At 34.0% G+C, this 14021-nt stretch overlaps 1 protein-coding gene across 10 annotated transcripts in view; it reads left to right on the top strand.

The window, feature by feature from the left end:
• Positions 1-14021, top strand: part of Polk (DNA polymerase kappa) — a 65061-nt gene that overhangs the window by 27266 nt on the left and 23774 nt on the right. For all 10 annotated transcript variants that reach the window (XM_040272334.2, XM_078043377.1, XM_040272335.2 and 7 more), the window contains 2 exons: positions 9683-9835; positions 13285-13416. In XM_040272334.2, the coding sequence (XP_040128268.2) occupies positions 9683-9835; positions 13285-13416 (285 nt within the window). The remainder of the gene's footprint in view (positions 1-9682; positions 9836-13284; positions 13417-14021) is intronic.

The following is a 14021-nucleotide window of genomic DNA, read 5'->3' as shown; positions in this document are numbered from 1 at the left end:
AAGTCCTTTGGGTATAAACCAGTGAGTGGGATAGCTGGGTCAAATGGTGTTTCCATTCCAGGTTTTCCAGTGAGTCTCCTACTACTTTCCATATTGGTTACACCATTTTGCAGTCCCACCAGCAGTATGTATGAGTGTTCCTTTTCCTCCACATCCTCACCAACATTTATTGTTGTTTGTATTCTTGATAGCTGCCATTCTGACTGGAGTGAGATGAAATCTTGGAGTAGTTTTGATTATTTCTCTAATTGCTAGAGATGTTGAACATTTTTTTCATATATTTGTTGATTGATTGTATATCACCTTCTGAGAAGTGTCTGTTCAGTTTGTTGGCCCATTTATTGATTGTTCCCCACATACTTTTTAGACCTAGTTTTTATCAGTTTTATAACATCTTTTAGATTTTGATTTTACAGTGTCCAAAATATTACCTCATGGTTGTTTTCATTTATCTTCCTTTTGTTATACCATAAAAAGTAATCTTTTCACACTTTAGCCATTCTTATTTTCTTATTGTGAGACTGTCTCCTTTTATTCTGTTTGTGAGGATGTACGTCAAGTAGCTGGCACAAGAAACCCAAAAATGTACTTGAAATAAGATAAGGCTATTTCTTTCTCACATATAGGTAAGTGGCCACAACTAGTGGGGTACCATAGTAGTTGAGAGACCCAGATTCTATAAATCATGTTGTTCTTTCATCTCCTGGTATTATCCTTACTTGGATTTACAAAACTATATTATCTCTAATCCATATTCCATTTCCTGGTAAGGAAGAAAGACTGGGAGAAAAATATCAAAAGTAAGTAGTTTGCTATTAAACAAGTAAAAAAAAAGTTACACACATTGCTTAAACCCACATTCTTTTGGCAGTAGTTTAAATTACAGGGCCCCCCCAAAAAAACAACTGAAAGATAAGCTGTAATATATATTCTCTAGCTGGATGGCTATGTGCCCAGCTAAAAATACGTTACTATGGAATGAAGGAAGGATTTGGAGTTTCGATTTGGAGCTACAACTAGCAGTCTGAAGCAATATCCTTTGCCCACATTTCTCCATATTTCTAGGGAGTTTATATCCATTTCTCTTGATTTATAAGATCTTATCATATCTTTAGGGTTTTTCTCTTGCCATTTGACATGCTTCCAGTATGTTGTCTTTTAATTTTGCATGAGTTTTTTCCCTATACAATTTAAAAATGTTTATATAATCACATCCATTTTTTTAAGACTTTGTTTTTAGTGCTGTTTTTGAGTTCACAGCAAAATTGAACAGAAGGTGGATTTCCCATATACCCCTGCCCCACACAGGCATTACCTCCCTGACTAGTATCATCCCCCATAGAGTGGTACATTTGGTATAACTAATAACCCTACATTGGTACATCATTATCACCTAAAATCAATAAATCATTATTTGTGTTGTACAATTTATAGGTTTGGACAAATTTATAATGACATGTATTCACTATCATAGCAAACAGAGCAGTTTTACTATCCTTAAAATCCTTTAGACTCTGCCTATTTATCCTTCCCTTTTACTAACCTTTGGCAATCAATCACTGGTCTTTCTAATACTTTCAAAGATTTACCTTTGCCAAAATGCCGGCGATAGTTGGAATCATACAGCATGAAACCTTTTCAAATTGGCTTATTTCACTTATGGTATGCCTTTAAGATCACTGCATGTCTGTTCATGGCTTGATAGCTCATTTCTTTTATGTGCTGAATATTATTCCATCCCATCATCTGGATGTACCAGTTTATTTATCTGTTTGCCTACTGAGGAGCAGGTTGATTACTTCCAAGTTTTGGCAATTAAGAATAAGCTACTACAAACATACATATGCAGGGTCTCTGTGTGGACGTGTTTTCAATTCCTTTTAGTAAATGCTAAGGAGGGTAATTGTTGGATCATATGGTAAGAAACTGTTTAGTTTTAAAAGAAATTTCTAAACTGTCTTCCAAAGTGTCTGTACTATTTTGCATTCCCGCCAGCAATGACACATTCATACCAACATTTACTGTTTCAAATATTTTAGATTTTGGTTATTCCAATTGATATATAGAATAGTGGTCTTCATTGTTTTTAATTTGCATTTCCCCGATGGCATATGATTTTGAGCATCTTTTTTTTATATACTTATTTGCCACCTGTGTATTATCTTTTTTGGTGAGGTGTCTATTAAATTGTTTGGCCCACTTTTTAATCAGGTTGTTTTGTTTTCTTATTGTTAAGTTTTTAAAATTCTTTGTATATTTTAGATAATGGTCCTGTATCAGTTATGTCTTTTGCAAATATTTTCTCCTAGTCTGTGGCTTGTTGTTTCACTCTTTGTGGAATTTGCTTTGATATAAGGTATGAAGTACTTTTTTTCTTAAAGGATATTATATTTTGCCTAAATGGTGATTCAATTGTCCCAACACCATTTAATAAATCATAAGATCTTTCTCCACTGAATTGAAATGAGGTACTTTCAAATACTATATTCCCATTACACTTTTATTTATTTCTAGACTCTCTCTTCTAGTCAATTCACTCTTTTCCTTTATCAGTACCATATAGTTTTAGTTATTTAAAATTAAAAATATAGTTTAATATTCTTCCTCATAACTCTTCTTTCAACTTTTTTTTTCTCCTGCAGTTTTTCAGATGAACTAAGTTTTTTAAAAAATTTCATTCTATCCAAAACAACATAGTTTTTAAAGTTATCTTATTTCTTAAGCAATATACTTTGTGGACATTTTTGGCAAGTTTTATTGATCTGTAGTCTACAAATTTTTTTAATGTTTCAGAACTTTTATTTATTTATTTACTTATTTATTTGATTTTAATTTGTTACATGTGACAACAGGATGCATTACAATCCATATTACACAGATAGAGCACAATTTTTCATATCTCTGGTTGTACACAAAGTAGAGTCACATCCTTCATGTCTTCATACGTGTACTTAGAGTATTTATTTATTTGTATGTGGTGCTAAGGATTGAACCCAGTGCCTCACATGTGCTAGGCAAGCACTCTGCCACTGAGCCCCAGCCCTACAAATATTTTTAATGTAAGTTTTAAAGATATAAAGTACGTGGGAGCGGTGCTAACAACTTTTAGCTGTTCATACTATTTTTTAAGTTTACTCTTAAATATGCTAATAATCTGAAGGAATGAAAATGCCTTTCATTGTATAGAGAAGTGCAGATTTTGTTCCAGTTTTAGTCAACTGTTTCATGGGAGGCTCTCTGGCATCTTTTGCAACAGGAATGACAGGAAATGTGTTTTATGTTGATTGTTGAATTGTTTCATTTGTTGAGCTTCCTCTAAAAGAAATTGTATAAACGGGAGGAGATTGAGGAAGTCCTAAAGAGTCAAGAAGGTCTGCAAGAACAGAGATGTTTTCATGGGAAGTGTGTTTCTATTTTCAACTCTAAAATTTGCAAGTGCTAGATTTTATTTGTGTGATACGGTAATTTGAACTATTGCTAGTCCACCTGAGGTAAGTAACTTCTGCAGGCATGAACTCCCAGGATGTTCATCCAGAACCTAAGTTTTTCCACCCTATCCTACCCTCATTAGACCTCCTAAAGACACAATTATTGTTATCACTGTCAAAATATTCAAAACAATATAAGTTCATAAACAAATATCCATGTTATATTAAATGGCAACTACACAGCAAATCAGTACATTTTGTGCATTTTAACAATGGATTTTATTAACTCATACTCCCTCAGTAGTCTTTAAGGAAATACTAAGTCAAGCAATTAAAAGCATTAGTTTCAGCTGGTCATGGTGGCACACACCTATAATCTCAGCTGTTTGGGAGGCTGAGGCAGGAGGATCAGAAGTTCAAAGTCAGCCTCAGCAACTTAGTGAGGCCCTGAGCAACTCAGTGAGACCCTGTCTCTAAATAAAATACAATAAGGGCTGGGGTTGTGGCTGAGTGGTACTGGGTTCAATCCCCAGTACCAAAAACAAAAAAAGCAGCATTATTTCTGAAATAGTCCTCTAAATGTAATAGAAATGGGAGGGGTTTTTTTAAGTAAATAAGACAATTATGGATATGAAATACACCATTAGTATTCTTTTTGAACTTACTTGAACTTAAATGTTAAAGACTTTAAAAAATCTATTTTAGGGAAGCATCATAAGATAATAGAAAGGACATATGCTTTGGAGTAAACTTGTTTCCAGGTCTAGCTCTACCACTTATCAGCTATATAACTCAGGGAAAATTAAACTTACTGAGCTTTAGTGTCCTCATCTATAAAATAGGAGTAATAGGGGGCTGGGGTTGTAGCTCAGTGGTGGAGCACTTGCCTAGCATGTGTGAAGCACTGGGTTTAATCCTCAGCACCACATAAAAACATAAATAAAATGAAGGTGTTGTGTCCATCTACAACTAAAAAATCTAAAAAAATATAGGAATAATAATTATAATCACAGAATTACTTTGATAATTAAATGGATTAATTTAAGAAGCATTTAGCATATTATTTGACATAATATACTCAATAAATGTCACTTGTACTTTTAAAATTAGAGATATTATTGTTAAATTGTTACTGTATCCTTAGATAAGTTCATCACATTAGGGGCTCTTAATTCTTTTCAATGACTTTTGGAAGTTAGTGTAGTCCCACTTTATAAATAAAGAAAGTAATGATGAGAGAGCGGTTAATCTATCCACTGTCATATAACTAATGAATGGCAGTGCTGGGACCTAAACCAAAGCCCTTATATTTAACCCCATGTGACACACACTGATTCTCAGCAGTGACAGAGGGAACAAGGTGCATGTTACAGACAGATCAGAGCTTGAAAATCATTGGGAGGGAAAATAGAAGAAAGGGAAATGTGAGAACTTAAGTAGAAGAAACTAAAAAAACAGTGGTGGTGTGCATCTGGTAGTTGTAAAAAGAAAAGTTCAGACAAGGGTGACTAATGAGAGATAGTAAAGGAAAGTGGAATGTATGAGTCATGCAGTGGGGAGGTTTCCTTTTGGCAACTGCACACTTGAATTAAGAAAAGAGAATACATTGCCAAAGAAATTGTCATAGCATTAATATATGAGTCGTAAGAGAATTTTTTACCATATGGTTTGCTTTCTATTTATTGTCTTTTAGTTTTCTGAATAATTTCAAGCCAAATTATTTCAGATGCCACTCCCTCACTCTCACTCTACTCATATCCTAGGCATATTATCTAGGTTGTAGATTAGCTTTTAGTCTACCCTGTTTTTACTAGTCTTCATGATTTGTTTACATCTAGTCAGGATGCCATTCTCAAGTCCAAAATGAACACTGCCAGAAGAAACAGTTTAAATCAGGATGATAAATCAGGATAAAATTGAAAAGTTCCTTTTGTTACGTACAGTGTCTCACTGTAAGAAGTTAACCTCCAAAATTTTTCTAATACTACTTTTTTAAAAAAACAACTTTAATATATTAAAGTTATATATTGATACAAATTTAATAATATATTGATACAAATTTAATTTCTCCTACCAGCCTCCCCTCCTGTCTCTTCTTTGGGGAAGGATTTACTGGTAGATAAGAACTTTCTCCTGAAGGTACTCAAAATTCAGCATCTAATACAATAAGTGCCATGATAAGAGCAGGAATACAAATGAAGGAATATTAACTTATCTGGCACAAAGGAAAAAGATTCAGTTAAATTACAGAGAGATATGTAAGCTGATCCTTGAAGCCTTGTGACAGGTAGGAAAGGCATTCTAGACAAAGGAACAGCTTGAGGAAAGCACAGAACACCTCAAGTCTTTCAATGACTTGTAGACTAAACAGCAGCAGGCCCTCTGGAGATTCTCACTGTGGCTGCTACAGACAAATGTGATTCAGGGTGATTGTTTCTAAAAAAGAAATTATAATTTTAATCTATGGCTAGTGAACAGCTAGTGTCACAATAATGCTAAGAAGGAAAGCCATGAAAAAAAAAATTCTGCAAAGTGGAGATAAGGGAAGTCCAGCATATGGGGGAAAAAGCTACATACACTGTATAACCTTGTGCCTCTCCACTTTGTGTGTGCATGGCAGGATGGTTCTGGGGATCGAACCCAGATTCTTGTGCATACCAAGCAAGCAGTCACCAACTAAGCTCCATCCCCAGTTATACATGACAGCAGAATGCTCTTTGATTCATTGTAAACAAATGGAGCAGAATTTTTCACTTCTCTGGTTGTACACGACGTAGGGTCCCACCATTCATACAATCGTACATGTACCTAGGGTAATGATGTCTGTCTCATTCCACCATCCTTCCTATCCCCATGCCCCCTCTCTACTCCCTCCCCTTTTCCCAATCCAAAGTTCTTCCACTCATCCTGTGCCCCTCCCCATTATGGATTAACATCTGCTTATCAGAGAAAACATTTGGCCTTTGGTTTTTTGGGACTGCCTTACTTCACTTAGCATGATATTCTCTAACTACATCCATTTACCTCCAAATGCCAGAATTTTATTCTCTTCTTGCTCAGTAATATTCCATTGTGTGTATATGCCACAGTTTCTTTATTCATTCATCTATTGAAGGGCATTTAGATTGGTTCTACAGTTTGGCTATTGTGAATTCTGTGGCTATAAACATTGATGCATCTGTGTCACTGTACTATGCTCTTTTTAAGTCTCTTGCGTATAGAGTGAGGAGTGAGATAGCTGGGTCAAATGGTAGTTCCATTCCAAGTTTTCTAAGGAATCTCTATACTGCTTTCCAAATTGGCTGTACCAATTTGCAGTACCACCAGCAATGTGTAAGTGTGCCTTTTTCCTCACATCCTCACCAACACTTATTTTTGCTTATTATTCTTGATTATTGCTGTTCTGACTGGAGATGAAATGTTAGAGTAGTTTTGATTTGCATTTCTCTGATTAATATAGATGTTGAACATTTTTTCATATACTTGTTGATCGATTGTATATCTTCTTCTGAGAAGTGTGTGTTCAGTTCCTTAACCCGTTTATTGATTGGGTTGTTTATTTTTTTGGTGTTAAGTATTTTGAGTTCTCATATATCCTGGAGATGAGCACTCTATCTGATGTGTGTGTGGCAAAAATTTGTTCCCAAAATGTAGGCTCTCTCTTCACCTCATTGATTGTTTCTTTTGCTGAGAAGAAGCTTTTTAGTTTGATTCCATTCCATTTATTGATTCTTGATTTTGTTTCTTGCACTTTATGGGCCTAATGCAACATGATGAAAATTTAGGCCTACTTTTTCTTCTATTAGGTGTAGGGTCTCTGGTCTAATTCCTAGGTCCTTGATCCACTTTGAATTGAGTTTTGTGCATAGAGAGAGAGAGGGGTTTAGTTTCATTTTGCTACATATGAATTTCTAGTTTTCCCAGTATGATTTGTTAAAGAGACTATTTTTTCTCCAATGTGTATTTTGGGTGCCTTTGTCTAGTATGAGAAACTGTATTTATGCAGGTTTGTCTCTGTGTTTTCTATTCTGTACCATTGGTCTACATGTCTGTTTTGATGCCAATACCATGCTGTTTTTTGTTACTATGGCTCTGTTTAATGTCTGGTATTGTGAAGCCTCCTGCTTCACTCTTCTTACTAAAACATTTCTTTGTCTACTCTGGGTCTCTTATTTTTCCAAATGAATTTCAAGATTGTTTTTTCTATTTCTATGAGGTATGACGTTGAGTTTTTTAATAGGTATCATATAGCACTTTTGGTAGAATGGCCATTTTGACGACATTAATTCTGCCTATCCAAGAGCATGGAATATCTTTTCATCTTCTAAGGTCTTTTTCAATTTCTTTCTTAGTGTTCTATAGTTTTCCTTGTAGAGGTCTTTCACCTCTTTTGTTAAATTGATTCCCAAGTTTTTTTTTTTTTTTGAGGCTATTGTGAATGGGGTGGTTTTCTTAATTTCTCTTTGTGAAGATTCATTAGTGATGTATAAAAATGCTTATAATTTTGAGGCAGGCTCTCACTATGTTGCCTTGGCTGGTCTTGAATTTGTAATCTTCCTGTCTCAGCCTCCCTAGTTGCTATGTTACAGGTATGAGCCACCATGCCTATTATATTTGCACCTTCAAAGAAACTTGCTCAGCGGGGCATGGTAGTGCTTACCTGTAATCCCAGCAGCCTGGGAGATTGAGGCAGCAGGATCACGAGTTCAAAGCCAGCCTCAGCAACTGAATGAGGCTGTAGGGAACTTGGTGAGACTCTGTCTCTAAATAAAATACAAAAAGGGCTAGGGATGTGGTTCAGTGGTGGAGTGCCCATGGTTTCAATCCCTAGTACCAAACAACAACAACAACTTGCTCTTAGGATCTCCACATGGTGGAAGTTGATTTTATTCCAGGATTCACCAGCACTTGCCAATTTTGGGCTGTTTTTCTTTGTTTTTGATTGCTTTGTTATGTAGCTATATGCTCATACTTTTAGTAATAAATTGCATTTATTGAACTTGTACCATGTGTCACTGTTCCATGCTCCTTACATGCTCTTATGATTTTATTTCAATGGTTTTGGCAACTTGCTTACATGTTGCAGAGATAAAATTGTCACACAGTAACCCTCAGCTACCCAGAAAGCTGGAATTATTTAGCATTAACAGAGGCAAGCCACAAAAAGCAAGTTATAAATGAGTATGTCTGTTTCATAAACCCTTTTCTTACTTGCCTACTTTGGTTATTTCTACCCTCTTTTGTTTCTCTTTTTTCTTTTCAGCCCAATTTTTCTCTGAAGAGTCAAAGATTAAGATAATTTGACATATGTATTGAAGTTTATAAAGTATTAATTATTTCTTAAGTTTTCAAATTTTATTTGTATCAACTTTTATCAAATGCATAATGACAGCAGTTCTACAGAGGGAATTTTTACATTATACTTTGGTGTGTTTGGGTTATATGTTACTGTTCAGTATAACAAGATATGCCAAAGAGGTATAATCTTTGTTGCTATTTTCAAACACAATTTGAGTCAAATAGGAGTTGTTTATTTTACCTAAATTGAAACTTTCAGTGCTAGTAAGTTCTCCAAATTTATAAAGCAATAGAATATTTGATATAAGCAGTTGAAATACTTCTTCATTCAATAAATATTTATTAAGTTTTTACTATATATATAGCCTGGGAGTATGGAGAGAAGAGTTGTGAAGAAATGACATTTAAGAATAAGGGTGGGGGCGCCTGGGGTTGTGGCTCAGTGGTAGAGTGCTCGCCTAGCATGCACAAGGCACTAGGTTCAATCCTCAGCACCACATAAATGTAAAATAAAGATTTTGTATCCACCTGAAGCTTAAGAATAAATATTAAAAAAAAAAAAAGAAGCTGTGGGGCTGGGATTGTGGCTCAGCGGTAGAATCCTAATCTAGCATGTTCGAAGCCATAGGTTCGATCCTCACACCACATGAAAATAAAATAAAGATATTGTGTTCAACTACAACTAAAAAATAATAAATATTTTTTTAAAAAATTTTAAAGAATAAGCTGTATTTGTGAAAATAAAAGCAGTTACCATTCTCAATAAAGAACAATAAATTATATACCCATAAACACTGATGAATAGCCATAATTTGCATCCATAGGATGGATGGATGCACAAATGGATGGAGGCACAGAAATGCCTACTAAATTAAAATTAATGTTATGATTAATTATATTTCAATATTATGTTGTCTTAAAGTGTGTTAACTCTTTTTTTTTTTTTTTTAATTAAGGTTGACAAATTTGCAATGGAATTAGAACAGGGCCGGGATTTGAACAATACCATAGTGCATGTTGACATGGATGCCTTCTATGCAGCTGTAGAAATGAGGGACAATCCAGAATTAAAGGATAAACCCATTGCTGTAGGATCAATGAGTATGTTGGTAAGTAAGCAAAGATCAAAAACAGAAAGGGAATTTCATAGCATGTTCTGGTAGGCCTTACTAGTTCACAAAGGGAGAAACTTTTATTGAGGTGTACCAGTTTGCTGAGTATTTTTCTGGGTGCTTTATAAAATGCTCAGTTGGTTTCTTTCAACATACATTAAGGTACTATTTTTTATTTCCATTTGAAAAGAAAACAAATTCAAATGATTAATAACTTGCCCAAAATACAAACCTATTAAAATGGGACTGACATTGTTCTTTTTCATGGCAAATTATATTTTTTCACAAATGTTCTACTTAAAGAAGAAAGAAAAAGGAAATGTCATTCTAAAGCAGAATTTTTCATACTATGCCTACAGATGCCACCCTCTTTTTAAATGCATTTATTGGAACAAAGTTACAGCCATTTATTACTGCTGTTGCACTAAAAGAGTAGAATTGAGTACTTACAATAAAAAATATGATCATAAAGCTTAAAGTGATTACTATCTGGACTTTCACAGAAAAGATTTGTCTACCTAGTTCTAAAAGTGACCTATTTTATTACTATATTACATTTAGAACACACTTTAATAGTTTTTTCTCAGAATCTTCATTTTTTCTGATCACTATGTTGCTTTTTTTGTTTGTTTGTTTGTTTTTACTTCTTCCTTGACCGTAGAAGGTAAAGGTGACCAGGATACAGGATAGCTATATGTGGCTGAAAATGTATTGAGAATTAAAAGTACTAGAATAGATAGATGGGTTTGGGTATAAAGAAACATACCATGGCTGGGCACAGTGGGGCACACCTATAATCTCAGTGGCTTGGGAGGATGAGGCAGGAGGATCACAAGTTCAAAGCCGGCCTCAGCAACGTAGCAAGGCCCTAAGCAACTCAGCGAGACTCTGTCTCTAAATAAAATACAAAAAAGGGTTAGGGATGTGGCTCAGTGGTTAAGTGCCTCTGGGTTCAATCCCTGGTACCAAAAAAAAAGAAAAGAAAAACATACTAAAGAGAGTTATTCCCTGTTGTTGCCTCCTTCTGGTGCCTTAGATAGCTATACCTTAATCCCTACAGAGTTATTATTATTTTTAATTTATAATCTGTGTATTTTCTGTCTCTATTCCTATAAGTATATACACAACTGACAAGTCTGATTCTAAAATAATGTTTATCGAAAGGGTACTTAACTCCCCTTTCTTACAAATCACCAAAAAACATTTGAAAAAAAAATATATTAATAAAATATAATACTCTATATTTATATATGTGTGTTTTATGCATACACACATATTGTAACCTTGTTAGAACTATAACCCACTGCTTTTGAAATCTACAAAAAAATATCTTTCAGACACTATCTATCCTGATTATTTGCTATGTTTAACAAAGATTACCCTTTTTTTATGCTGAACTAAATTAAATTCCCTTCTGATGAGAGCTGAAGCATAATTGTTTTTGTCTTAGTGAACTTATAAAAGTGTATCTACAAATTAATAATGAGTGTGATGGTGCATATTTGATTATTCCAGCAATTCTTTTTTTGGTGAATTTAATGGATTTTGAGTTGGCTCTAAGAATAGGAACTTAGACCTGTAGCATTTTCTAGTGCTGTATAAGAAACCCTTTAGTAGTTTATAGACAACCATGTCTTTTCTCATGATTCTATAATTTGTGCAGAGTTCAATGGGGATAGCTCAGCTCTACCTCAACTCTACCTGGGGTTAGCTAGGGCTGTTTAATTGGAGCCAGAGAATCTAAAATGGCTTATGTCTAGCACTTCCTCGGAAGTGATTAGAGTGGCTTCCAACATTTGCACTTTCTTCTCTCCATGCTCATCCTTTAGTAATGTACCACAAGGTCTTTGCAATGGTTTGCTGGATCACAAAAAAGCAAGAGTAGAAGCTGAAGGCTTCTTAAGACCTAGGCTTCAGGATTCACACTGTAGCATTTACCACACATGCTTTTGTTCAAAGTTAGTCATAAAGCAAGTCATTTGGTATAAGGAACTAAAATCTTACCTTTTAAGTGACTTGTAAAAATGTTACGGCTCTGATTCATGATCTACCATAAACAGAGGAATTCAAATCTTTGTTTCTGTTCTACTGTAGATATAGCATTCATATTAGTTCCATTACACTTATTTATATTTATAGCATTGGTTTGTCTTTCTAGTATGATTTGCATTTTCCTTTTTGGATCGCTGAGCAAGGATTAGCATAGTTTTAATCCCTCTCAAGATTTTTAAAATACCTTTTGAAATTTATTAAAGGAAAACTAATAATATTTTGTGATAATTTCTTCATTTGATAGATTGTGTTCTGCTTTTCTTTGAATTTTCACTTGAGATTCCATATAAAGATTCTATTTGTAATAAAATTTTTTTTAGTAAATGGTACTGTGGTCTACCAGATTGACATATGCTACTGTCAAATATCATCACTAAGGATTTAATAAGTAATATTCTCTGTTTTACTCTCATACTTTTTTAGTTCCATCTCCTAGTCAAAATGGTTTTACCAAAAAATATATTCATGCGTTGAGAAATAAAACTTAATTCATTTTGGAGACTTAATTTGGTTAGACCTTCAATTGTTAATTGTTGTTCTAGGTAAAAATTTCCACAAATACCAAATTGAGCAAATCCAAAAATATACCACAGATCTATCATCCCCAGAAATCCAAAATCTATCACTCAAAAATTTCAGATTTTGGAGCATTTAGATTTTATTTTAGATTTCCAGATCAGGGATGCTTAACTGGTAAAATCTGTGCAAATATTCTAAAGTCTGAAAGACTCTGTAATCTGAAATACTTTTGTTCCCAAGCACTTTGGATAAATGATACTCAACCTATATTATTCTATATTATTACTTTCTATACTGTGACTTTTATGTAATATTTAAATTATTTGCAGTATCCTATTAACTATTCTATACTATTACTTTTATATAACAACATCCACTATCATCCAGACTTGGATATGTACTATATTACAGGTATGTCTTAAAACAAATGAAGTTTATTTTCAGGGGGGCTGGGGTTGTGGCTCAGCAGTAGAGTACTCTCCTAGCATGTGCGAGGCACTAGGTTCAATCCTCAGCACCACATAAAAATAAGTAAATAAAATAAAGATATTGTGTCCAACTACAACTAAAAAAATTATTTAAAAAAATGAAGTTTACTTACTGGAATTACGAAAGAATCTCTTTATTAGAATAGCTTAATTACTATCTGGTATCACATTATAAATGTAAGACAGCAGTTGAAAAAGGGTCATGGTATTATCATACCATGATAGGATAAAGACAAACTGTGGGTTCAGTGATTCAAGACAGTGGCCTGTAATAGAAATGTCCTTGAATTGAAAATGCATATCAATAATGTGTTTCTTATGAATGCATGGATCAACATGTCCATTTACTTTTGTTTATTTTTCTCTATGTGGCCGATTCTTTTTCAGTCTACTTCAAATTACATTGCAAGGAGGTTTGGTGTTCGTGCAGCCATGCCAGGATTTATTGCTAAGAGACTCTGCCCACAACTTATCATAGTGCCCCCAAACTTTGACAAATACAGAGCTGTGAGTAAAGAGGTAAGTTGATATCTCACTCCTACTTAATAGTCTTTCTCTGGTTTTCTGTCACCTAGAGAGTCAACTCTAAATACTTAGCACATCAGGATTTTAGTAAATGATACTGTGGTCTACCACATTTAGTCTCACCTTTAGTCTCACCTTCAACCACTTTTTCACATTATATATTGAATACTGAGCTGTTTATGGTACCTGGAATAGACCATTCTGTTTCCATGAATTTTTTGCATCTGCTTAAAAAACTCATCTCCCCAAACTTTAAGTAACCTTATTAACTTAAAATTAATTATTTTTTTTCCTCATATGAAAAATACATTTTTTTCTAGAACTACTTTAAATTAACAGAATCTACTCATCATTAATTTTAGTCTCTTCTGAGTGTTTTTAAGCAGTGACAGGATTCACTTATCTTAATTACCTGCTTTCCTTGTCCCACGATCTTGTGAAGTTACTTGAACATATCTTAGAAACATTAAATCAAAGAGAAAAGGGAGTAATTCATTCTTTGAAAAGGATCGCTGAAGTATAAAGATTTGATTATTTACTAAAATTCCAAAGTATCTTATATGAAAAATAGCTGTTTTCTCTGTTTTATAAGAACTGCC

This window comes from Ictidomys tridecemlineatus, chromosome 1, assembly GCF_052094955.1.
Source record: "Ictidomys tridecemlineatus isolate mIctTri1 chromosome 1, mIctTri1.hap1, whole genome shotgun sequence".
Classification (NCBI taxonomy): Eukaryota; Metazoa; Chordata; class Mammalia; order Rodentia; family Sciuridae; genus Ictidomys; species Ictidomys tridecemlineatus.
The sequence above is the reverse complement of the archived record's forward strand: the minus strand, read 5'-3'. Positions and strand labels throughout refer to the sequence as shown.